We start from the raw sequence: 26,998 nt of genomic DNA on the forward strand, positions 1-26,998 counted from the left end.
GTGGCCAGTGCTCTTGGAGTTCAGGCTGACAGAAGGGCGACTGACAGCTGAGGAAAAGCCTGGAGGGACAGGAAGACATAGCCAGGACTGCCCTTCAGGTCTTGAAAGTTTTGTTTTGTTTTCCTGACCAAGTTGTTAGCGAATGCTTCATCTGTACAACGTGACACGTATTCCTCTTCCTGAGCCACTGGGTCCTCCTGGGCCATGTGGTCTGAAGACGCTGTCCCAAAACTGCTTCCCCACTTATGGCCTAATCATCATACCTCACAGACAAAGGCACAACACCTGCCAAGTGACCCTGACATTTAAACTTACCTGACAGCACAGCAACCAAATAAAACATTTTAAAATCTTCTCAGGTAAAAACCTTCACCAAATTATCCCTTAGCATTTCAAATCTCCATCACTTAAAGAGGAAAGGAAAAATCCACACTGTAACATCTCTTAAAAGCTTTGTCTATGGCTTCTGAATTTTTTGAGGTGTCATCTTATTATTCCCACCTCTAAAACCCTCTTGCTCTAGTTTATACCAATTAACAGTGGCTAATTACCCCACTGTAACAATGAGATTGCTTCCTGTCATATAACAGCGCCATATGAGGGAGAAAAAAAATCGAGTGACAGTGAAAAAGAGCAACAGAAAGCCCCGCCTCTCACCACTGCTTGTCTGTGCCGATAGCTGCTTCTCACCGAGCCGCTCATGGCCGCCGGGAAAGGCAGACAGCTCTCTCTCTGCTGACAATACCAGGCCCTCCAGCACTGGGGCATCTTGGGAAGGATGTGCCAGGTATGTCTCCTTGGGCATCTGGACCATGAGGCTGGACAGTGTCTGATCTAGAACATCCCCCTCAGCAATACAGGTGTATGGACAGTATTCTCGCGTCCTGGAGTAGATGTTGGCGTTGTCATAACAATCTGAGCAGATAACCCGGGTACCGGAGCCACCTAAGGACAACATGGGACAGAACCTGAACATCCTTCAGTTAAGGAACCAGCTTTAGCAACACCAGTTTTCTTCAACAGATGCCAGCATTATCATCATAGCTGGCATTTACTCAACACTTCCTTTGTAAACCAGGTGAAGTCTCAAGGTCTTTCTATAAAGTAACTATTTAATTCTCACAACACAAACACAGAGTACCCTGCACAGTAGGTGCTGTTACTATCCCCATCTCCCAGGTGGGGTGAGCACAGCACAGAGAAGAACGGTAACCTGCCCAAACACACTGCCGGGGTGAGGGGCTGCCATCTGAACTCTTGACCGAACCATCCTTGCCCAGCCTCGGTAAGGTCACAGTCAAATCAAGGGAGTCAAAATAAGGCTAGCACTGTGCTCCAAGGCACGTTTGGCTTAAGGAAACTAAAGCAGGGAACAAGGAGTTACGATGACTTCACAAATGCCTGTATTCCTCTCGTGAGTCGAGGTTAAGCAACACTAGCGAGCCGCGGAAAGTATCCCAGAGATCGCCAAGAGTCCTGCCTGACAAACACGTGTCTGGCAGCAGTAAGCGTCTAATAATGAGTCCTCTGGGCTTGTATGTGCTTTGAAAACTGAATGATGAAAGAGTGAGAAATGAAGAGCGAGTTACTTATTCACAATCAAGCACAAAGTGTTACCATTGGAAGAGATCTAAACATAATACAGTTTAATCCAGAAGGTGGTGTTATTTTACACACATTTCAAAGAGTAAAGGCTTTAAGTATTCTTTTAAAAGCTAGAAATGCCTCCTTTTCTATGGAAAGCCAAAATAATATCCAACTTGTCAATTACATAGAGAAGTTCTATCAACACCCAACATAAAAACTCTCTCAAGGCCCTGGCCAGGTGGCTCAGTGGATAAAGCACCGTCCTGGCGATCAAGGTCACAGGTTCACCCCCAGGCAGGGCACGTAGGAGAAGCAATCAATGAGTGTACAATTAAATGGAACTAAGTGGAACAATGAGTTGATGCTTCTCTTTCTCTTTCCCCCCTCTCTACATGCCTTCCCTCTCTCTTGATCAATGGAAAAAGACACACACAAAAAAAACTTTAGAAATGAAGCAGACCTTTCATTTATATATACAGCACTTATACTACACAGATCTGTTGAAAGAATCTGCTAGAATCTTGAGAATAGTGCATTTATAAAATATTATTTTAAAAATGAGAAAAATTAAAGCTCAGATCTTAACTTGTTCATGGCACAGAGTTGGAAAGAGGAACTGGGAATCAAACCCAATTCTTCTACCCCTGAATTCGCCTCCCTGTGTTTCGTCACTCCCTGTGCAAGGGGAAAGTGGGAAGAGCTTTCTTGAGAATTTGGGTTCATCTAATTAGGGAACATTTTGTACCTCTCTGATATATGCTGAAACAAACTTCCATGGAGATGGACTGAAGGATGCTCATGCCTGAATCAGATGAGAACAAGTTTCTAGAGCTTCTCACTCCCACACCAGCACTGGTTTGAGTCTGTGCTGTGGACTCCCTACTGCTCTAGAAGGTGCTTCTCCTGCAGGTGACTTTCTTCTCTGTTAAGACTAGAGTCAATTTCATCCCGTTTTGCATAGGGCCAAATGTTTTGAGTATCTTACTTTAAAATATTGCTTCAGGTTCAAGGGGGAAACTATACACTAAAAAATAAACTTCCCACCCTGGCCGGTTGGCTCAGTGGTAGAGCGTCGGCCTGGCGTGCAGGAGTCCCGGGTTCGATTCCCGGCCAGGGCACACAGGAGAAGCGCCCATCTGCTTCTCCACCCCTCCCTCTCTCCTTCCTCTCTGTCTCTCTCTTCCCCTCCCACAGCCAAGGCTCCATTGGAGCAAGGTTGGCCTGGGAACTGGGAATGACTCCGTGGCCTCTGCCTCAGGTGCTAGAGTGGCTCTGGTGGCAACAGAGTGATGCCCCAGATGGGCAGAGCATCGCCCCCTGGTGGGCGTGCCGGGTGGATCCCGGTTGGGCGCATGTGGGAGTCTGTCTGACTGCCTCCCTGTTTCTGGCTTCAGAAAAATAAAAAAATTAAATTAAATTAAATTAAATTAAAAAAATAAACTCCCCAGAGTAGGGCTGAAATTGTAAGCATAGCGGCGTCATTACCATCAGCGCCTCTGTGTAAGGAGCCATTGGCCGGAGGCATAAGCTGCTGGTGGCTGCCCGCCTCCGAGTTGCTGTAGCCTTCCTGTGGCTCGGACAGAGTTCCCTGGGAAGACAAGTAGCTGGGGATGTCTGCAGGCAGGTTAAGCTCCTCTGGAAAACAGAAATCGGTGTGTAACTCACAAATCAAGTTAGGCACTTTAACCCAATACTCAGAGGACTATTCAGCAAATGTGTTCCACTCTAACACTATTGGCCAGGAAATTGTTTTATGTGTACCCAAGAACTAAACAGCTCTTAGACTTTTCCCCTAAAACCATGTCTCACTAGAATTCTTCTTAAAGCTTCATTTTTAATGTATACCAAAAGAGAGAAAACCTAAAGTCTGAAATCTTATCTAGAGGCACATTTTCTTCTCTCACAGCAGGGGTAGTCAACCTTTTTATGCCTACCGCCCACTTTTGTTATCTCTGTTAGTAGTAAAATTTTCTAACCGCCCACTGGTTCTACAGTAATGGTGATTTATAAAGTAGGGAAGTAACTTTACTTTATAAAATTTATAAAGCAGAGTTATAGCAAATTAAAGCATATAATAATAATTACTTACCAAGTACTTTATGCCAGATTTTTGCTAAGTTTGGCAGAATAAATCTTTATAAAACAACTTACTATAGTTAATTCTATCTTTGTATTTATACTTTGGCTGCTCCGCTACCGCCCACCATAAAAGCTGGAACGCCCCCTAGTGGGCGGTAGGGACCAGGTTGACTACCACTGTCTCACAGGGCCGCAGGGTGAGGGGTGGGAAAGACTGGTCTCAGGCGTATGGGCTTCACATAATTTTCCAATGGGAAATTACAAAGGCAATGAGCCACAGGCATTAAAGAAAGAAGAGCCAAGTTTTGAGGGAGTGTCCACAAATTCTTAAAATTACTCATCAGAGAGTTTCCATTAGTTCATGGAAACAGGACATTTTAACAGAAAAACCCTTCTACCCCACACAAAGATCAAAGCTCTTCAGTTTTTATATTTTACAGTAAATCCTAACCTACATTCCTGACCCAAGTACAAGCTGTGGATGCCAACAGGGTACCACTCACCTGTGTTTGTAATACTATAGTCTTCATTTTTCCGTCTCATGTGGTAGATCACAATGACCCAGATCAAAGAGGTGCCCACAACACAGCAGACCACCACAATGATGACAATGCCCACCGTGGTCCAGCCATCGTCCTCGTGCCCAATGCTACTCTGGGAAGAATCACAATTGGGGGATGAGATGACATTTAGGTAAATGTGACCACGCTCTGTCCCGAGGGTGTTAGACATGATACAGGTGTATTTCCCAGCATCTTCTAGCCCAGCATCTACAATGATGAGAAGCTGGTTGGCTGCAGCAAAGAAGTGTCTTTCTGTCACCAGGAGTGGTCCATCGTCTTTGGTCCAATTGAGGCGAGGGGCAGGACTCCCTCCGGCTATGCACTGTAACACCGCGGTTTCCCCTCGGGTCACTGTCTTGTCCTCCAGGGGTCTGATAAACGAGGGTGTCTCTAACAGAAAGATGTATAAAAAATCATAGGAAGCAATTTTATTCCTTAAGTCCTACTGAATTAGACCAATGAGGGTAAAATAAAATAAGTACTTTCATATACTCATGGGAGAATTAAAAGTAATTATTTCAGAAAACCAAAAGCCTCAAAAAAATCTAAATCTTATCTCAGTAATTCTACCTTGGGCAAACTATCCTGAGCTAAAGAATTCAAAAATTTCTACATAAAGATGTTTATTACAGCCCTGGCCAGCTGGGTCAGTGGATAGAGTGTTGGCCTGGTGTGTGGATGTCCCAGGTACAATCCCCGGTCAAAGCACACATGTGAAGCGACCATCTGCTTCTCTCTCCCTCCCTCTCCCCCTTCTCTCTCTCTTCCCCTCTCGCAGCCAGTGGCTCGACTGGTTCAAGTGTCAGCCTCCAAAACTGAGGATAACTTGGTTGGTCCGAACATTGGCCTCAATCGCTGAGGATAGTTTAGTTGATTCAAGCATTGGCCCCAGATGAGGGTTGACGGGTAGATCCCGGTCAGGGCGCATGCAAGAGTCTGTTTCTCTATCTCCACTCCTCTTACTTAAAAAAAAAAGAGCAAAAACAAAAACACAAGAGTAGAAAAACATATGCATGACGTAGACACCTTACATAGAGGGATATAACCAGATAAAGGCACTTAAATTTTCAATTCATGTGACAAAGCTCTCTAAATCTGCCCTCAGCATTTCCCCAGGTTTCAGCTATTCGATCCACTAATTTCCTAGGCTGAAATAACCCTGTATACATTGGCAAAATAAAATGATGATATAAAGATTACAACTGAAACCTCAGACTTTTCTTGTCATTAGGACCAAGTGTAGGTCCCTAATAAAAAGGCTCCGACAAAAGCAGGGACCCGGCCCTGGCCGGTTGGCTCAGTGGTAGAGCGTTGGCCTGGCGTGCAGAGGTCCCGGGTTCGAATCCCAGCCAGGGCACACAGGAGAAGCGCCCATCTGCTTCTCCACCCCTCCCCCTCTCCTTCCTCCCTGTCTCTCTCTTCCCCTCCCACAGCCGAGGCTCAACTGGAGCAAAGATGGCCCGGGCGCTGGGGATGGCTCCTTGGCCTCTGCCCCAGGCGCTAGAGTGGCTCTGGTCACAACAGAGCGATGCCCCGGAGGGGCAGAGCATCACCCCCTGGTGGGCAGAGTGTCGCCCCTGGTGGGCGTGCCGGGTGGATCCCGGTCGGGCGCATGCGGGAATCTGTCTGTCTCTCCCTGTTTCCAACTTCAGAAAAATGCAAAAAAAAAAAAAAAGGCAGGGACCCACAGAGCAGTGAGCGTACCTAACACTGTGAGCGAGGCGTTTGCCGAGAGGCCCCCGGCTATATTTTGTGCCATGCAGCTGTAGATTCCCATGTCTTCTATTTTCACGTTTGCAATGAAGAAGACATCATCCTCGGGCATGACATGCATTCGTCTTTCTCGGGCCGCAGGAAAGTCAGTACCACCGTCTTTCTGCCAGGAAATCTGAGGTGCAGGGTGCCCCTCTGCAGCACATTCTAATCTGGCCATGGCACCGGTGCGAATAGTTAGATCCATTGGCATTTTCAGAAAAGATGGCATTTCTGTTCCAAGAAAGATCACCGAGGAAAGTGAGTGGGGGAACATACACATGAGGATATGTGGGAGGGAAGCTGTTAGGCCCCACACCAACGCGGCCAGGCTGCGTTTCTCTAAGACGACGTGCTCTCTGGACTGGCAGGGAGATGCCACTTCAGAGGCCACCTCATCTCTCCCCCAGAGCACCTGAGGTGCAGGGTGACTGACTGTTCCAGAGTGCGTGGCACACCTCCCTGAACCCCGCTGGGCACAGGCCAACAGACGGCCACATCCCTTTCTGAATTCCGTATTTTAGAACCTGGTACTTACTATGACTTCCTTCCTTAAGAGACTCAAGAGTGCTTCTCAAACTAACGTCTACAAAGCTGTCAAGGCAACTGGATGATAAAAAAAATTACGCCTCTGAAAGTCTCATAAAACAACACAAGCAAAACACAAGTACATCTCTGGGGTGCACAAAGCCTAAAATGTTGTAGTTATTCAATCTAACAGGCAATGAATAAATCATGCTGTGTTTTGGAGTTTGTTTATAGCCCCAGTAAAGAAAGCATTAATTTTAATAATGGGTCTGTGTGACTACCTGAAGACAATGATGATGATCACTGGACCCAGAGAATGTCCTAAACACTCTCAGTCATTAGAAGGGCCTATGAACAGTGTCAGAAATAAATTTCATAGTTTTCAGAACAGAATTACAGTTCTGGAAGGAAAATGAAGAATTTTAAAAGACTTCTTCAAAAGCATAAATAACAGTGAAAGAAGCCTATCTCCTGGGCCATGGAAGTCACACCACTCAACTAATGACCAGTTAGGGACAGGAAGTAGACAAACTGACAATCTAATCTATACATGACCACAACCCTAAAGACAAACATAGTAAGAGTCCCCCCTCAAATATCAGGTTTAGCCTAATTTTCTTGAGTCAAGTGGTTCAAAATTTAACATTAAAAATCCTTCTAACTATAAAAAAACGATTAGGGAGCATAATTCCTCACCATTCACAGTCAGTTTGGCTTTATGAGAGTAATTAGAACCGAAGTGATTAGTCACAATGCACTGGTATTTCCCTTCATCTGTGAAATTCACATGGAAAAGATGTAGGACACTGGTATACTCCAGAGCTTCTCCAGCTTGCTGCTGGTAACGAACAAAGTTCTCGATGTCGGCATCATACAAGATCTCACTGTCTTTGCGCCACACGGCAGACATGGGGGAGTCGCTGCTGCTCACTGCGGTGCACGTCAGTGTCACGTTCACGCCTCGGAGAGCAACTGTCGTTTCAGGATGCGTTCTTATCTGTGGCTTGAGTAAGTCATCTAAAGGAAAATAATGCAGCAGGAACCAAGTCAGCTGTTTATTTTTGCTTCTACAAATTCAATTTTAAAACAAATAATGTAAAATTGAGTGTTCTGTTTACAAAATGGCATATTGAGATTGAAAGAGACTCTAGAGCTAGAATCCAATTCCCTTGTGTAATGAGGCCCAGATGGGTCACATGACTTGCTCAGAGACATCTAGGTCAGCAGCGGACTCGGGCTCTCAGCCTTCAGGGTTCAGCCCTCCCACATCCCTACCGTCGCATATACTTAGAATGTACTTCTTAAACATTAGCAGTTACTGAGAGAAAAGAAACACCTATATAATAATTTCAGGACAAGTTCTAATCTTATCACCCTCTTTTTAAAAAATTCTGTTAAGATATAAGTGTGCAATATGCAAAATTTTGTTTTATTTATTTTTAATTTAGTAAGAGGAGGGGAGGGAGAGAGGCTCCTGCATGCACCCCAACTGGGATCAACCTGGCAAGCCCACTAGGGGGCAATGCTCTGCCCATCTGGGGCATTGCTCTGTTACTCAGCAACCGAGCTCTTCTTAGTGCCTGAGGCAGAGGCCATGGAGTCATCCACAGCGCCCAGGGAGAACTCGCTCCATTTGAGCCATGGCTGCAGGAGATGGAGAGAAAGAGAGAGAAGCAAGAGGGGGAAGGGGGAAGAAGCAGATGGGTGCTTCTCCTGTGAGCCCTGACCAAGAATCGAAGCCGGGACATCCACATGCCGGGCTGACACTCTACCACTGAACCAACCGGCCAGGGCCCAACATGCAAAATTTTAAAACAAAAATACAAACCACAGACAAAATCTTTCAGATCCACATTCAGAATGCTTTGCCCTGCTAGCCATTCAGGATGAGCACAACTTGCATTCACAGAATGTTGAAAGTTATTATCAACCAGCCATTGAAGTAACCACTTCAAATGGCAGTCACAGAGCAAACTGTTCGTGTTCAGAATCCTGCAGAAACAAAGAGGAAAAGAAGTACTTTTTACTTCTCATTCTGCTTCTTCAAGCATTAAAAGCTTACTAGGTACCTAGGCATTTTTCTTGCCAAAATGTTTAGCCTGAATCTAACCATGAGAAAACAAAGTCAGAGAGTTGGCCTGAATTCCTCAAATACTGTCAGTGCCATGAAGGACACTAATAAGGGGGACAGGGGATAGGGCAAGGGACCCGTTTTAGATTAGAAAAGACTAAAGAATCATTACAACCAAATAAACTATGTGACCCTTGACTGAAATAAGAAATCTATAAACATTTTTTGAGACTGGGGAAATCTCTGTTCTGAACTTCATATTAGATAATATTATTTTACCAATGTTAATTTCTCTGGGCATGATAATAGTGCTGTGGTTATGTAGGAAAATACCCTTGTTCTTAGGAAATACATGCTGAGCTACTAGATGTGAACAATCGTGATGTTTCTACCTACTTTCAACTGGTTAAGCAAAATGACAGTATATGTCAGGGGTCTCAAACTCAACTCAGCATGTGGGCCACAGAGCAAGATCACAGCCGTTCGGCGGGCCGCATTAGGTCTACAAAAGGCAACTGTTAAGCAACACTTTTCTCAATGCAGTTGAAAACAAAAAAAAATTAGTACAACAAGCACAATCGTACATGCAGTTTACTCAGTGTCACAAAACGACCAGAAACTGGAATTCGCATCACAACTGCTGTTAACTAAGCTAATATCTAGCTAGGATGCTAGAGAAATGAAAAATACAAGTAGGCCCCTAGGCTTACTTAATTTTATCCAAAATATTTTGAACTTCGTGGATTAGTCTGTGAGCCGCACAAAATTGTTCGGTGGGCCGCATGCAGCCCGCGGGCCGCGAGTTTGAGACCCCTGGTATATGTGTATATATGTATCTGTGTGTGTGGAGAGAAGGAGAGAGAAAAGAGGAGGAAGAAAAGGAGGGAGGGAGAGGGAGAGAGAAACAACAAATTTAGCAGAGTTAACAACTGATGAATCTAGGTAAAGGGTATATGAATGTTCCTCGTATCTTCCTTTAAATCTTTGAGGTTTAAAAATTTTCCCAGAAAGGTTTAGGGAAAGCATATCTTCACTGTGGAGAATATAATTTTTTCAAATTACTTCATCAAGACTGAAAACACTCCAGCCTGTGGCATGTGTACAACTTAAACTAAGAACCACTGAAAAATTATTTGTGGTCTATAATAGGCCTATCAAACACACAAACACACAGGGTGGGGCAAAAATAGGTTTACAATTGTGAGTAGGCAAAACACAGTTTATTCTTTTTTTTTTTTAATTTATTTTTTTAAAGAGACAGAGCGAGAATCAGAGAGAGGGATAGATAGGGACAGACAGACAGGAACACAGAGAGATGAAAAAGCATCAATTCTTCATTGCGGTTCTCTAGTTGCTCATTGATTGCTTTCTCATATGTGCCTTGACCATGGGCTACAGCAAACCAAGTGACTCCTTGCTCAAGCCAGCGACCTTGAGTCCAAGCTAGTGAGCTTTGCTCAAACCAGATGAGCCCGCGCTCAAGCTGGCGACCTCGTGGTCTAGAAGCTAGATCCTCCACATCCCAGTCCGACGCTTTATTTACTGCACCACCGCCTGGTCAGGCACAGTTTATTCTTGTATAATTATTTACTATTTATTTGTATTATAACTGTGAACCTATTTTTGCCCCTCCCTGTATTAAAAAAAAAAGTCAGTGTTTTCTTTTAATGGCCCCTCATCTAGTTTTAGAATTTGGTACAATGTACCAAAGATCTGATTCTGAAGATGTTTCAAACAGTCTATAAGGGTATATCAAAAACCGTGATTTATCAAAGGTAATTTTAATTAAGCTGGCAAAACATTACCTTATGCATTTAAGAATTCTTACATACATTCATTCACCCATAGAGAAATGTAAGTTTACTATATGCTAGACATGGTTGTAGGCTGTGGGGATATAACCCTCATGGAGCTTAAGTATTTAGAACCGAGCAATAAACAAATAAATTCAAGCATAATGTCAGAAAAGTAAGTGCTATCAAGAAAAACAGAGCTAGGCAATGACGATGAGATAGGAGCCTGCAGTTTAGGAAAAGCGGACAGGGAAACATTCTTTGAAGGATAACATTTGGACAAAGACCTGAGAGAAGCGACAGCAAATCACAGGAAGACCTGCTCTTAAGAGCCTCACAGACAGGGGAAACTGAGGGACAGTGACAGCAATGAGGTCAAAGAGCTGAGCAGGCAAACCAGGCCACACAGGCACTTTAGAAACTAAGAACTCGGGAGTAATGTCAGAGAAATGGCGCCGTAAGGAGCGATACGGATAAATCTCCCCAAAAATTCAACAAGATCGTCAACCAGAGACAGAAAAATCTATCCTTGGAGCCTCCAGCAGTTCCGCACTAAATGCAAAGTACTATCAACAAAACCACCCTCAGATGCCATTAAGGAAAAGGAAATCGAATATCATGGATACAAAAGACAGAGAGGTAGCACAGATAGATGAGGAAAAATCTATGGAGAAAAAATTTAATATATTGGAAACCTTGGAGCTAAATGACAGAGAATTTAAAATAGAAATACTAAAAATAATCAGAGATATACAAGAAAACACAGAAAGGCAATTTAGGGAGCTCAAAAAACAATGAACACAAAGAATATATTACCAAGGAAATTGAAACTATAAAAACAAATCAAACAGAGATGAAAAACTCAATTCACAAGCTGAAAAACGAGATAACAAGCTTAGCTAATAGAACAGGCCAGACAGAAGGTAGGATTAGTGACATAGAAGACAAGCAACTTGAGGCACAACAGAGAGAAGGAGAGAGAGAGACTCAAAAATTAAAAGAAATAAGAAAGCCCTACAGGAATTGTCTGACTCCATCAAAAAGAATAACATACAAATAATAGGTACGTCAGAGGGAGAAGAGAGAGAAAATGGAATGGAGAACATATTCAAACAAATAATAGATGAGAACTTCCCAAGCCTGTGGAAAGAACTAAAGCCTCAAATTCAAGAAGCAAACATAACTCCGAGTTTTCTTAACCCCAACAAACCTACTCCAAGGCACATCATAATGAAATTGGCACAAACCAACGACAAAGAAAAAAATTCTCAAGGCAGCCAGGGAAAAGAAGAATACAACATATAAAGGAAGGCCCAATTGATTATCATCAGATTTCTCAACAGAAACTCTACAAGCTAGAAGAGAGTGCACCCCAATATTTAAAGTCCTAAAAGAGAGGAACTTTCAGCCAAGAATACTATACCCATCAAAGCTATCCTTCAAATACGAAGGAGAAATAAAAACATTCACAGATACAGAAAAGACGAGGGAATTTATCATCAGAAAACCCCCACCCCAGGAATTACTAAAGGGGGTTTTCCAACCAGATACAAAGAACAAAACAAAACAAAACCACTCGTAAAAGCTCCACCAAGAAAACAATAAAACCAAATTTAAACTGTGACAACGAAAACAAACAAACAAAAAGGGGAGAGGACGGAAATTAACAGTAGCAAAGGACAATGGAGTGCAGAAGTACTCACAAGATAGTGCATTACAATGAACAGGGTAGGAATACTTCATTACTTAATGGTAACCACCCTTGAAAAATCCACCACAGAAGCACATAATTTAAAAAAGATAAAAACAGAGGAAAGAAGTATGGAATACAACCGAACAAAAACAAAGGATAGAAAAACAAAAGAGAAGAATCAAAAAGACACAAAACTGACAGAAAGCAATGTATAAAATGGCAATAGGGAACCCACAAGTGTCAATAATTACACTAAATGTAAACGGATTAAACTCACCAATAAAAAGGCACAGAGTAGCAGAATGGATTAAAAAAAGAAGATCCGCCTGACCAGGTGGTGGCACAGTGGATAGAGCATTGGACTGGGATGCCGAGGACCCAGGTTCGAGATCCCAAGGTCGCCAGCCTGAGTGTGGGCTCATCTGGTTCGAGCAAAAGCTCACCAGCTTGAACCCAAGATCGCTGGCTCGAGCAAAGGGGTTACTCGGTCTGCGGAAGCCTGCGGCCAAGGCACATATGAGAAAGCGATCAATGAACAAGTAAGGTGTCGCAATGCGCAACGAAAAACTAATGATTAATACTTCTCATCTCTCTCCGTTCCTGTCTGTCCCTGTCTATCCCTCTCTCTGACTCTCTATCTCTGTAAAAAAAAAAAAGAAGATCCAACCGTATGCTGCCTACAAGAAACTCATCTAAGCAACAAGTATAAAAACAAATTCAAAGTGAAAGGCTGGAAAACAATACTCCAAGCAAATAACATCCAAAAAAAGGCAGGCATAGCAATACTTATATCTGATAATGCTGACTACAAGACAGCAAAAGTACTCAGAGACAAAAATGGTCATTTCACAATGATTAAGGGGACGCTGAATCAAGAAGACATAACAATTCTTACTATATATGCACCAAACCAAGGAGCACCAAAATATATAAGACAGCTACTATTGACCTTAAAACAAAAACTGACAAAAATAGAATCATACTTGGAGATCTCAATACACCGCTGATGGCTCTAGATCAGTCATCCAAACAGAGAATCAATAAAGATATATTGGCCTTAAACAAAACACTAGAGCACCTGGATATGATAGACATATACAGGACATTTCATCCCAAAGTGACAGAGAATATATTTTTCTCCAGCGTACATGGATCAGTCTCAAGAACTGACCATATGTTGGGCCACAAAAATAACATCAGCAAATTTAGAAAAATCGAAGTTGTACCAAGCATATTTTCTGATCATAAAGCCTTGAAACTAGAATTCAACTGCAAAAAAAAACACAAAAATGTGGAAACTAAACAACATACTTTTAAAAAATGAATGGGTCAAAGAAGAAATAAGCGCAGAGATTAAAAGATATATACAGACAAATGAAAATGACAATACAACATATCAGAATCTATGGGATGCAGCAAAAGCAGTGATAAGAGGGAAGTTCATATCACTTCAGGGCTTTATGAACAAACAAGAGAGAGCCCAAGTGAACCACTTAACTTCACACCTTAAGGAACTGGAAAAAGAAGAACAAAGACAACCCAAAACCAGCCAAAGAAAGGAGATAATAAAAATCAGAGCAGAAATAAATGAAATAGAGAACAGAAAAACTACAGAAAAAATTAACAGAACAAGGAGCTGGTTCTTTGAAAAGATCAACAAAATTGACAAACCCTTGGCAAGACTTACCAAGGAAAAAAGAGAAAGAACTCATATAAACAAAATCCAAAATGAAAGAGGAGAAATCACCATGGATATCATAAATATACAAAGAATTATTGTAGAATACTATGAAAAACTTTATGCCACTAAATTCAACAATCTAGAAGAAATGGATAAATTCCTAGAACAATACAACCTTCATAGACTGAGTCAAGAAGAAGCAGAAAGCCTAAACAGACCAATTAGTAGGGAAGAAATAGAAAAAAACTATTAAAAACCTCCCCCAAAATAAAAGTCCAGGCCCAGACGGTTATACTAGTGAATTCTATCAAACATTCAAAGAAGACTTGGTTCCTATTCTACTCAAAGTCTTCCAAAAAATTGAAGAAGCAGCAATACTTCCAAACACATTTTATGAGGCCAACATAACCCTCATACAGAAACTGGGCAAGGACAGCACAAAAAAAGAAAACTACAGACCAATATCTCTAATGAATACAGAAGCTAAAATACTAAACAAAATACTAGCAAATCGAATACAACAACATATTAAAAAAATAATACATCATGATCAAGTGGGATTCATCCCAGAAATCTCAAGGATGGTTCAACATACGTAAAACAGTTAACGTAAAACACCATATCAACAAAACAAAGAAAACCACATGATCTTATCAATAGATGCAGAAAAGGCATTTGATAAAATACAACACAATTTTATGTTTAAGACTCTCAACAAAATGGGTATAGAAGGAAAATATCTCAAAATGATAAAGGCCATATATGATAAACCATCAGCTAACATCATATTAAATGGCACAAAACTGAAGGCTTTCCCCCTTAAATCAGGAACAAGACAGAGTTGTCCACTCTCTCCACTCTTATTTAATGTGGTGCTAGAGGTTCTAGCCACAGCAATCAGACAAGACAAAGAAATAAAAGGCATCCATATCGGAAAAGAAGAAGTAAAGGTATCACATTTTGCAGATGATATGATCCTATACATCGAAAACCCCAAATAATCTACAAAAAGACTACTAGAAACAATAAGCCAATACAGTAAGGTCGCAGGATACAAACTTAACATACAAAAGTCCATAGCCTTTCTATATGCCAACAATGAAACATTTGAGAATGAATTCAAAAAAATAATCCCCTTCATGATTGCAACAAAAAAAATACCTAGGAATATAGGAATAAACATAACAAAGAATGTAAAGGACCTATATATAATGAAAACTACAAAGCATTGTTAAGGGAAATCGAAAAAGATACAATGAGATGGAAGAATATTCCTTGTTCTTGGATAGGAAGAATAAATATAATCAAGATGGCCAGAGTACCCAAAGCAATATACAAATTTAATGCAATTCCCATCAAAATTCCAATTACAGGCCCTGGCCGGTTGGCTCAGCGGTAGAGCGTCGGCCTAGTGTGCGGAGGACCCGGGTTCGATTCCCGGCCAGGGCACACAGGAGAAGCGCCCATTTGCTTCTCCACCCCTCCGCTGCGCTTTTCCTCTCTGTCTCTCTCTTCCCCTCCCGCAGCCAAGGCTCCATTGGAGCAAGGATGGCCCGGGCGCTGGGGATGGCTCTGTGGCCTCTGCCTCAGGCGCTAGAGTAGCTCTGGTCACCCCCTGGTGGGCAGAGCATCGCCCCTGGTGGGCGTGCCGGGTGGATCCCAGTCGGGCGCATGCGGGAGTGTGTCTGACTGTCTCTCCCTGTTTCCAGCTTCAGAAAAATGAAAAAAAAAAAAAAAAATTCCAATTACATTTTTTAAAGAAAAGGAACAAAAAATCATCAGATTTATATGGAACCTCCAAATAGCCAAAGCAATCCTAAAGAAAAAGAATGAAGCTGGGGGCATTATAATACCTGACTTCAAATTATATTATAGAGCCACGACAATCAAAACAGCATGGTATTGGCAGAAAAATAGACACTCAGACCAATGGAACAGAATAGAAAGTCCAGAAATAAAACCACATATATATATATATAGTCAAATAATTTTTGATAAAGGGGCCAACAACACACAATGGAGAAAAGAAAGCCTCTTCAAGAAATGGTGCTGGGAAAACTGAAAAGCTACATGCAAAAGAATGAAACTTGACTACAGTTTGTCCCCTTGTACTAAAATTAATTCAAAATGGATCAAAGACCTAAATATAAGACCTGAAACAATAAAGTACATAGAAGAAGACATAGGTTCTAAACTCATGGACCTTGGTTTTAAAGAGCATTTTATGAATTTGACTCCAAAGGCAAGGGAAGTGAGGGCAAAAATAAATGAATGGGACTACATCAGACTAAGAAGTTTTTGCTCAGCAAGAGAAACTGACAACAAAATAGACAGCCAACTAAATGGGAAATGATATTTTCAAACAACAGCTTAGATAAGGGCCTAATATCCAAAATATACAAAGAACTCATAAACCTCAACAACAAACAAACAAACAATCCAATAAAAAAATGGGAAGAGGACATGAAGAGACACTTCTCCCAGGAAGAAATACAAATGGCCAACAGATATATGAAAAGATGCTCATCTTCATTAGTTATTAGAGAAATGCAAATCAAAACTGCAATGAGATACCACCTCACACCTGTTTAGATTAGCTATTATCAACAAGACAGATGATAGCAAATGTTGGAGAGGCTGTGGAGAAAAAGGAACCCTCATTCACTGTTGGTGGGAATGTAAAGTAGTACAACAACCATTATGGAAGAAAGTATGGTGGTTCCTCAAAAAACTGAAAATAGAACTACCTTATGACCCAGCAATCCCTCTACTGGGTATATACCCCAAAAACTCAGAAACATTGATACGTAAAGACACATGCAGCCCCATGTTCACTGCAGCATTGTTCACAGTGGCCAAGACAAGGAAACAACCAAAAAGCCCTTCAAAAGAAGACTGGATAAAGAAGATGTGGCACATATACACTATGGAATACTACTCAGCCATAAGAAATGATGACATTGGATCATTTACAACAAAATGGTGGGATCTTGATAACATTATATGGAGTGAAATAAGTATATCAGAAAAAAACAAGAACTGCATTATTCCATACGTAGGTGGGACATAAAAACGAGACTAAGAGACATTGACAAGGGTGTGGTGGTTGGGGGGGGAGGGAGAGGGAGAAGGGGAGGGGGAGGGGCACAAAGAAAATTAGATAGAAGGTGATGGAGAACAATCTGACTTTGGGTGATGAGTATGCAACATAACTGATCGACAAGATAACCTGGACATGTTTTCTTTGAACATATGTACCCTGATTTATGGATGTCACCCTAGTAAAATTAATAATAAAAAAAAAAGAAAGAAAGAAACTAAGAACTCGAGGTTTTTTCCTTATTAGTAACAGGAAGCCACTGACAGTTAAGAACAGAGGAGTGACGTCTGACCCAGTTTCTTAGGTATAAGCTGACCTCATGAGACCTGGACTCATATCATAATTCCACAACTCACCTTAGGCAAGATACTGAATTCTCCAAAATCTGTTTCTATTTCTGGAAAATGGAACTGAAAATGACTACCTCAAAAAGGAATTTAAGCCTGACCTGTGGTGGCGCAGTAGATAAAGCCATCGACCTGGAACGCTGAGGTCGCTAGTTCAAAACCCTGGACTTGCCTGGTCAAGGCACATATATGGGAGTTGATGCTTCCTGCTCCTCCCCACTTCTCCTCCCCCCCATCTCTAAAAGTGAATAAATAAAATCTAAAATAAATTAAAAAAAAAAGTATTTAGCACAGTGCCTGGCCACAGATACCACTGAATCCGCATTAGTTCCCTTCGGTTCTATTCTCTGCGTCCTCTCCCCTTCACATGCTGACCGGGCTGCCCACGAGGGCCCAGGGGAGTGCCCTGCGTCTGCTCAAGTACATGGGAGATAGCAAAGTGCTTATGGCCGTCGTCATTGAGAAGGAGGAACTTGGGATCTTTCTTCCCTCTTGGTTTAACAGCACTTTATAATTTTTCTACCATAATTATATAATTTTAATGCAAAATAAATTTTAATTTATATGCAACTCTCCCACCTCCCCCCAATATTTATGCAAAGCACTGTGATCAATACCAAAAGGTATACAGATTTAGTAAGTGTTGATGCAAAAAGTATGCAACCACATCTTCTCAGTCAAAAAGCTGCAGTAGAGTTCCCGCATTAGCAGTTTGTTCAAACCAACTCCCCAGTTACTAAATGACTCTCTGAATAAAACTATAATATGTGCTTTCATCTATTACCTAAATTACATTTTGAACTAACCTCATAACAATGCTAAAATTTCTTGCCGGCCTTCACATTATCACAAGCAAAGAAAGGTGATATGCAATAAGGTGGGCCCTTACAAGTTAGCCTAAGCCTAGGAGAAATAATTCAAAATACCTTCAACAAAAAAGCAATCCACTTAAGAAACCTGGCAGAAAATAACTAATGATAATTATCGTAACATTTTATTGCTATTTATTCAACTTCCGCTATGTAACAGGCTCTGTGCTGAGAAGCTTCTCAAAACTCTCCCAAGTGGGGGCCCTAACTCCTCATGACCTATAAGGCCCTAATGAGCTGGCTCCCACGGGACTCCCTGACCTCATCTCCTCCCACTCCCCATCCCCTCGTCTTCCAGCCACACTAGTGTCAAGCACAAGAAGCAAGCCCCCACCTTCAGGCCTTTTCACCTGCCCTCCCCTGGGCCCAGAACACTCTTCAGCCAGTATTTAATGGTTTTCCATGTCCTTCATTAAGGTCCTGGCTCAAATGCTGTTACCTTCAGAAAACCTTTCCTCACTGCTTCATCTAAAACAGCAATCCCTGTCACTCCCCTTACCTTTGACCCAGCTTCGTATTTCATCAAAACATTCATTACTTGATAAAATATATCTACTGGTTCATTACTTGTCTTTCTTATTAGAATTTATTGTATTATACTATGAGAAAGAGACTTTTGTCCTGTTCGTTGCTATGAACAATACCTTTCCAGAAGATGACAATAAATCTGTTGAATAAACAAATCAATCTCAGTATATCCTCACTAGCTATTATCATTTTCAGCAGGGAAACAGTCTTAGGCTAATCAATCTGCCCAATGCCACAGGAGCAAGAATTCAAACCCCAGCAGGCAGTCTGAACGCACACACTTCCATCCAGTGCTTCTCAAACTACCTGGTGAAGAACCGGAATTTCCCACCTCTTGGAGATCAATACGTTTCAATTCAACAGAAGTATCACAGTAATGTCAAACTGTTCTAAAAGTTTCAAAACACTTACTCTGAATTTCTATGCTTATCTCCTCATGAACCAGTTCTGCTCCACAGACTTTCCTTTAAGCAGCTTTTAGGTAAGGCAAGATAAACTGTTACTGTCCCTGGGTTCTAACCACTGGCTGAATATTCAAACTAGCCACCCATCCCTACCCACCCCCGTGACACCTCTAAACCATTAAGTGAAATTTTTTAAAAAATCATGAATGAAAACAAAGCATATTAGATGTATTTTTCTGTTACAACTATATGCAGTTTTTGAACATTTCATTAGCTTGAGCAGATTAGAAACATCCCAAGCGTCATACTGAAAGTGCTAGATCATCTCCAAAAGATTCTATAACACCTCACTGTAACCCACCCCAAAGTGTAAGGGCTGGAAACACATTTCCAACAGTCCAGAAAGAGGCGGGGGTTGAGGGAGTGTACAGACAGACGGGGGGGGGGGGGGGGGGGTACCAACAGTCAGGTGTACCGAGAGCACAAGGAACAGTGCTGACTCGAAGCACAGGCACACAGAAGGCGTGGTGCCACACCACACTTTTCAATGTTGGCTTCTTTTTAAATTCTGTCCAGCCACTAAAGTAACTGCATAGTAACACTTTTTTCCTGCCTGAATCGTGTGCTTTTAAAAACATCTGGGTCACATTCATCACACTTTAAGCATAAGCATGGATAATGATCTAATTGGTGACAAAAATAATTAAATTACGTACAGTTCTTTCAAGCGAGTCTGAGAAAAAGCATTTTCTTGGATAGACATTATAGCATTGTTGTTCAAATCTCTGAAATAAAGAGAAAGGAAACATTACCAGTTACCACTCCTACAATTAAGTTCTATAAACACTTTAAATAGCCAAGAAAATTTCTGCTAATAGAAAAGATTATTTATATACTGAGAAAGATATATGCAAAATACTTACAGATGCTCAAGGGATTCAAGACCAGTGAAGGCTCTCTTTGTAATCGACTTAATCTGATTTCCTTGTAAGATTCTGAAATACAAACAGACCTACTTATAAAGCTCTCCATTAAACAAAGTTAAATTCATTAAATCAAACATTTACCTATGAAAGGTGAAAATAAGCTCAACATGCATTTTTAGGAAAGCCGCAAGCATTTACAATAAACTATGCAAAGCTCAGAGTGAAGGCTTCCATTAAGATGTCCGAGTTTAGTGACGTGCCCGTGAACCGGCCTGGCACACTGGCAGTTTTCATATAAGCAACTGGGTGGCATGCCCAGTTTCTCGCAACTGGGTGGCATGCCCAGTTTCTCCCTTCCTAGCAAAATGTCATCAGGTCAAAGAAATTCACACAAAGTTAAAGCCTTGCAGAAATTCTGGTGGGATAAGATTAAAACCTTACTTGAGAGAATCCTCTCTTGTTAAACACTCATAACTCTCACGTGATTGAACAGGTTACTGGTTCAACTCTGGTTTCTCAGTACAAATAGAAAATCTAGTTCCATTAACAATTTCTCTCTCTTTTTCTAATTCAGTGAGTGGAGAGAAGGCAGAGACTCCCACATGTGCCCCAACCAGAATCCACTGGGAAGCCACTAGGGAACGATTCTCTGCCTATCTGGTGCATCACTCTGTTGCTCAGCAACCAAGCTCTTCTTAGTGGCTGAGGCAGAGGCCATGGAGCCATCCTCAGTGCCTGGGGCCAACACGCTCCAATTGAGCCATGGCTGGAGAGAGGGAAGGAGAAGGAAGAAGCGGGAGGGAGAGGGAGGGAGAGAAAGGGAGGAAAAGAGAGAGGGAGGGAGAGGGAGGGATAGAGACAGAGAGAGAGAAGTGAGAGGGGGAGGAATGCAGAAGCAGATGGGCGCTTCTCCTGAGTGTCCTGGCTGGGAATCAAACCCAGGACCATCCATATGTTGGGCCGATGCTCAACCACTGAGCCAACCAGCCAAGGCTCTTTCAATAGGAAAGTATGGCACCACATGCAGTGGAGTCATCCTGGAACTCCAGGGTCACCGGCTCGAGTCCCAGACACATAGGAGAAGCAATCAATGAGCACACAACTAAGTGGAGCAACGAGATGGTGATTCTCTCTCATCACTCTCTCTCCCACCTTTAAAAAAAAAAAGTGCACCTCTACAGAAACAAAATTGAAAAAGAAAAAACCCACAACTTAATAATCAACAAAGCTTCTTCCTTACTGAATGAGGCAAAAGGCTCAGACTTTCCAATCCCAGCAAACGACCATAATCCTAGCACACTGGTTCTTAAAAACACACCTTTATAGATATCTATACATACATATTTTAAATACATACAATTTAGTGAGACGCGTGAGTCCAGCAAAGGCTTCACTAGCATCTTCTATGGCCCATGAAATTTCATTGTTTCTTAAATTTCTACAGAAATATCAGAAAAGACAGTTTATGCTAGTCAATGTGACCATTAAAACACTGAGCACCATTCTGGCATGGCAATGCTAATTTTGATCCTAATTTTTTCAGCGAAGTTAGGATGAAGGCGACTTTTTTTTAAATACTGCAATAAGCATATAAAAACTGATTCTCACAAGCTAAGAATCAAGCTGGCCCTAATAAATAAATTAAGCAACCTGCTAAGGGTATCAATTGGCCTAGCTAATAGCCTCTAAATGTGTTAGCATATTAAAAGTTATGTGTAGGATCCTGCAAAATGTAGGATTTCAAGATTCAGGAGATCCGGCTTACAAATCTGATTTAGACTAATGGGATTTCTGGGCTACGCAAGCCTTCCCCTGGGCCCTTAACCTGAAATGGCTGACAGAGAGCAATATAGTCTCACAGCTCCACAGCAATTAAACACGCCCCCTGGGGAGTGAGGATGATACAGTACATCCAGTGCTAGAGGGAACCCAGTTTTCTTTAAAAGGAAAAGTATGGAGCTTCTGAAATGCACTGCTCAATTCTCAGAGGAAATGCAATTGCACCACACCATGTCCTGATAGAAGAAATACCAGTTAAAGATGATCGCTTTCACTCCCTTAAGTCGTCTCATGATAAAGCACAAAGCCTTCTGCTTTATAAAACACAGGTGAAGCGTGTGTGACTAACACTGAGGAGGCAGGTGAACACACTCCGCATTTACTGTACCTTCACTTGCGGTGAAAGCTAACAGAGCTCGTGTTATTTCACTAAGGAACCACGAGGCTCCCTCTTCAGGGCCTGCCCCTCCTCCACAGCACTGCAGAAATAAGCGCTCACTCACCAAATGGCAAGAAGGGTAGCTACTCCGGCAAGAGCACTGGGCTAAAGTCAAAATTTCTCAGAGCTGATCTTTGTTTTGCCTTAACTATCTCTGTGGCATCAGACAATCATGTATTTCTGCAGTTGACTACACTAACCCTTTGAGTAGTACAAACGTTCACGTGCGTCCTCCTGCCTCCTGACCATCCAGAGTAACTGGAACTAATTTCATTTTTTGCAAAGAAAGCTCACTCCCCGAGGTCAGCGAGCATGAAAACAACTCACTACTCACAGGTTAATATGACAAACAACAACCTGTGTAGCAGTAACACTGAAGGGACCTGCCCAGGGTGGCAGGTCCAGTTCCACCTCTGATGATGGAGTGAAGAGGTAGGGCGGGGGGTCGTTTCTAATTTCAAGACCAAATCTGAAGGAAGACCACCTTACTAAGTTAAAAAAGAAAAAACCAAACACACAATCATGCATATAGACACACCACTTCCAGAAACCGAGCATGCTTGCTTTCTCCTTGATGGCTGGGCCCAGAGCTGGACGCCTGCCTCTCTCCTGAGACCATTCATCAATTCGGAACCCGGTGGGCAAGAAGTCCCCACTAAGGAACCTTAAGACTACACATTCTTTCTCTTATTCTGCTGTGTCTGAGATTACTGTATTTTTTTAAAATACCTCTTCACATTCAATTATATACCATAATCATGGTAACATTCAACTTACACAACTACAGAATTTTAGAGTTGAAATTGCCTTAGCAACCACTTAATCCTGTGTCCATCTTCTTTGGATGAAGAAACAAAGAAAATAATACCCAGGAAAGGTTAGGAGACTTTGTTCATCTGGCAGTATGCTAAAGCAGATGAGCTTTAACAGCAGAGACCTGGGTTCTAATCCAAGCTCAAACCTTCATAAACTATGTGACTTGAAACAAATTGCTTTAATGTCTCTGAGCCTCGGCCTCCGATATGGAAAAAAGCAGTAAGATCCTAGTGTTCTGAAAGCACCTGGTACATCCCAGATCATAGATAAATATTAGTTTTTCTGTCCAAAGTCATTCAGGAAATTAGTAACTGTGAATGGATCCCTGACAGACACATCCTACACCCTATGAATGAGACGTGGTGGTTCTGGGCACTAGTGGTAGCTCGAGGCCCGAGGAACAAGAACATGTGCGTTCTTGGCACTAGCAACTGGGTTTCATTCCACAGTAACTGGCACAAGAGATGCTTTGTTATTTAGTTGATTAATTCAAAATTAAAATACAAGCAGAACTGGCCAGAGATAAATAAGATTAAGGTACAGGACAGAGACAGGATTGTCTTGCCCAGAGGCACAGGACAAAAGAACCACAAATGAATTAACATGCATGAATTTGCAGACTGACCAATTGTTTTATTTGCTTTACTGCTTTAAAAAAAAATTAGAAGGAAAAAAAAAAGAGGTCAGATGTACTTACAGTGTCTGAAGACTGGGAAGAAACCTGAACACCCCATCAGCGATGTGAGTGACTCTGTTGTCCCCTAAATTCAACCTCTCCAGTAAGCTCAGACCCACGAAGGCCGACTCATCCAGGCGGGCCAACTGGTTATAGGACAAATCACTGAAAACAGGCAACAGGAAAGGCAGTCACTGTATTTTAGCTCAACTTTCAGATTCTTATTCAATTTACATGATAAATTTAGAGCTTTCAACAAGTTTCTAATAGAGGAATGTTAGATTTTATTACGGGCCAGGGGAATGATTTACTCCAACCTGCTCTAGCTCAGAGCCTCCACTGAAATGCCATCCAACACTCACAGCTCAGACAGTCTTTGGCAGAACTCCCATGCATCAGGGCTGATCCTTTCAACAGCATTCTGGCTCACAGAGAGCTGCTGTAACATTCGCAAGCCATACAGCCAGCCCTTGTTCACTTCTGTAAGGTTATTATGCTCCAGTTCTCTGCAGAATTAGAGAATGAAAGAAGAAAACATGTTTCATAACAAACAGCGCAATGAGAAGATTCCAAAAACCCTCATTAAGTCTTACTCAGAGAAACATATTCCTTTGTTCAACCCAAACTAACCAACAAGTTCTATTCAATAAATATTTATCTTACTTAAGATTCAGTGCTAGAAGGTAGTAAGACTGTCAAAAATATCAAACCTATAAAATCAAGACACCAAGAGGTATAGTATACCCGTTCTGGATAAATTCTGATAATTTTCATCAACCAAAACAATAAGGGAACATAAACTATTTAGACAAAATGTTTCAAAATGATGACAAAAATGCTAAGTAGATAACTTAATGAGCTTTGTGTACACTTATTTCACAGCAGAGAAGGAAAAAAGAAATTATGTGCCTTGGTGTAACTGTAACAACTGTCCTAGCTAACACCACAAAGTCCCAGTCAAACCCCTTCCTAACAATCGCCTATGCTGGTTCACAGTACTTACAATTCTTCCATGTTATCCAAGCCAAAAAAAGCTCCATCCTTAAGTTTGGTGATTCCATTCCGCTGCATCTTCAAAGACTTCAAGGAGTCCAGCCCTTGGAATGTTAGTCCTTCTACAACTTTAATCCTGTTTCTTTTAAGTTCCCTTTAACAAAGATAGTTTTATAGTCAGGAAATGGTTTGCTGATCTGCTCTAATAATAATTAAAAAAGAAAAGCCACTGTAAGAAAAAAGAGATCATCTATTTAGTTACTCACAAGAATTGGAGGTGAGGGAGCTTGAAGATCTTGGGTGGAATCATGCTGATTCTGTTACGGTTTAATTTGACCACTAATAAGGAACTCGATAAATTATCAAAGCAACCAGCCTCCAGAATGGTTATTCTATTATTACTCAAATTCCTAAAGTGAACAAGATAACAACAAAAAATTAACGAACCAAAATCCTACCACAGGAAAGCAGCCCGAGTCTATGACTGAGCCCCAGCTCTACCATTAGCAACTGTGCAAACTTCACAAATCATCTCACTACTTTGTTTCTTCAACTACAAAATAAGGGTTGTACAACGTACTTCATTTGGGTTGAAACAGTATGTGTTAACATGCTTGTAAAATGTAAAACATTAGCATGTGCTAATTCTCATCAGCATTATACAGGGTAAGCTGCTGTTTAACAAACCACACCTATCTACCTTCTATAAAACTGTTAGCAGTGCAGGGGGGTAAATGGTGATGGAAAGAGACTTGACTTGGGGGTGAAACATACAATAAAGAAATGATGTATAATAGAATTATACCTCTGAAACCTATATAATTTTGTTAACCGATGTCACCCCAATAAATTCGATATAAAAAGAAAACAACAGGCCCTGGCTGTGTGGCTCAGTTGATAGAGTGTCATGATGGTGCACTAAGGTTATGGGTTCAACCTGGTCAGGGCACATACAAGAAACACCAATGAGTGCACAACTAAATGGAACTAAGTGGAACAACAAGTTAATGCTTCTCTCTCTCTCTCTCTCTCTCTCTCTCTCTCCCTTCTCCTCTCTCCCTCTTCCACCCTTCCTCCCTCTCTCTCAAATCAATAGGGAAAAAAATTTTTTTCTAAGTAAAAACTTTTTAAAAAGAATTGAGCTGGCCTGACCAGGCGGTGGCACAGTGGATAGAGCGTCGGACTGGGATGCAGAGGACTCAGATTGGAGACCCTGAGGTCGCCAGTTTGAGCGCAGGCTCATCTGGCTTAAGCAAAAGCTCACCAGCTTGAACCCAAGGTCGCTGGCTAGAGCAAGGGGTTACTCGGTCTGCTGAAGGCCCATGGTCAAGGCACATATGAGAAAGCAATCAATGAACAACTAAGGTGTCGCAACGAAAAACTAATGATTGATGCTTCTCATCTCTCTGTTCCTGTCTGTCCCTATCTATCCCTCTCTCTGACTCTCTCTCTGTCTCTGTAAAAAAAAAAAGAATAAAACTCAAAAAAACTGATTGTAGGTTTGTTTCACATAAGTATATGAGAATCACAACAACAGATATTTCTGGGAAGTATCAACAAATAATAAACATGCACTGTAAAGTAAATCTAGTTTAAACTCTATTAACTTACAGGTATTTAAGCTGCATTCGAGGAAATGAAGCAGTCTTGATTTCCGTTATCATGTTTGAGCTGAGATCTAAACTCTCGAGAGCAGGGTAAACCCGGAACGCCTCTGCATTTATTTCTGTGACTGTATTATGGACTCTACAAAACAGAGATTATACTGAAGCTATTGCCAGTGGTGCACCCCAGGCCGCAGGAGTGTAAATAACTGGGATCAACAAGGGAACCTACAACAAACAAACAGTGTGCTATTCCTAATTTAAGTGAGAGGTCTGAAATCTTATTTACTTACAATGACAGTAGAGTAATATTAGAGGTTGGTTCTCCAAAATAGGGGATTTCTGTTAGCTCATTATAATTCATTTTCCTAGACACAGAGGAAATAAAGATTTCAGAGTTTAGTGAGAGAAATGTTACTTCCTGAGCTCTGGTTTACTGGCTAATACATGTTCTTTAAGTTGGGTGCCACATATGAAAAAGCCAATGACTCAGAATGAGTTACACTAAGTGTATTATACTGAGAAATTAAAGGGTTTTAATAAGAAATGTGTTTCCGTGATATAGAGCTATGACTGATCTCAATATTTAAAAGGTTATCAGGCCCTGGCCGGTTGGCTCAGCGGTAGAGCGTCGGCCTGGCGTGCGGGGGACCCGGGTTCGATTCCCGGCCAGGGCACATAGGAGAAGCGCCCATTTGCTTCTCCACCCCCAACCCCTCCTTCCTCTCTGTCTCTCTCTCTTCCCCTCCCGCAGCCAAGGCTCCATTGGA

General features: G+C 41.7%; 1 protein-coding gene across 3 annotated transcripts in view; it reads right to left on the reverse strand.

The window, feature by feature from the left end:
- The window catches only part of LRIG2 (leucine rich repeats and immunoglobulin like domains 2), a 61,953-nt gene that overhangs the window by 7,236 nt on the left and 27,719 nt on the right, over positions 1-26,998 (reverse strand). For 2 of the 3 annotated variants that reach the window (XM_066353307.1, XM_066353309.1), the window contains 15 exons: positions 26,522-26,596; positions 26,236-26,370; positions 24,891-25,034; positions 24,635-24,778; positions 23,994-24,137; positions 23,653-23,796; positions 21,279-21,359; positions 19,919-19,990; positions 19,712-19,780; positions 8,338-8,501; positions 7,206-7,526; positions 5,934-6,215; positions 4,170-4,619; positions 3,073-3,222; positions 658-945 (listed from right to left, as the gene is read on the reverse strand). In XM_066353307.1, coding sequence (XP_066209404.1) covers positions 658-945; positions 3,073-3,222; positions 4,170-4,619; positions 5,934-6,215; positions 7,206-7,526; positions 8,338-8,501; positions 19,712-19,780; positions 19,919-19,990; positions 21,279-21,359; positions 23,653-23,796; positions 23,994-24,137; positions 24,635-24,778; positions 24,891-25,034; positions 26,236-26,370; positions 26,522-26,596 — 2,663 coding nt within the window. The remainder of the gene's footprint in view (positions 1-657; positions 946-3,072; positions 3,223-4,169; positions 4,620-5,933; positions 6,216-7,205; positions 7,527-8,337; positions 8,502-19,711; positions 19,781-19,918; positions 19,991-21,278; positions 21,360-23,652; positions 23,797-23,993; positions 24,138-24,634; positions 24,779-24,890; positions 25,035-26,235; positions 26,371-26,521; positions 26,597-26,998) is intronic. The other variant, XM_066353308.1, reaches the window with a different exon arrangement.

Source organism: Saccopteryx leptura, chromosome 11 (genome assembly GCF_036850995.1).
Source record: "Saccopteryx leptura isolate mSacLep1 chromosome 11, mSacLep1_pri_phased_curated, whole genome shotgun sequence".
In the NCBI taxonomy this organism is placed as follows: domain Eukaryota; kingdom Metazoa; phylum Chordata; class Mammalia; order Chiroptera; family Emballonuridae; genus Saccopteryx; species Saccopteryx leptura.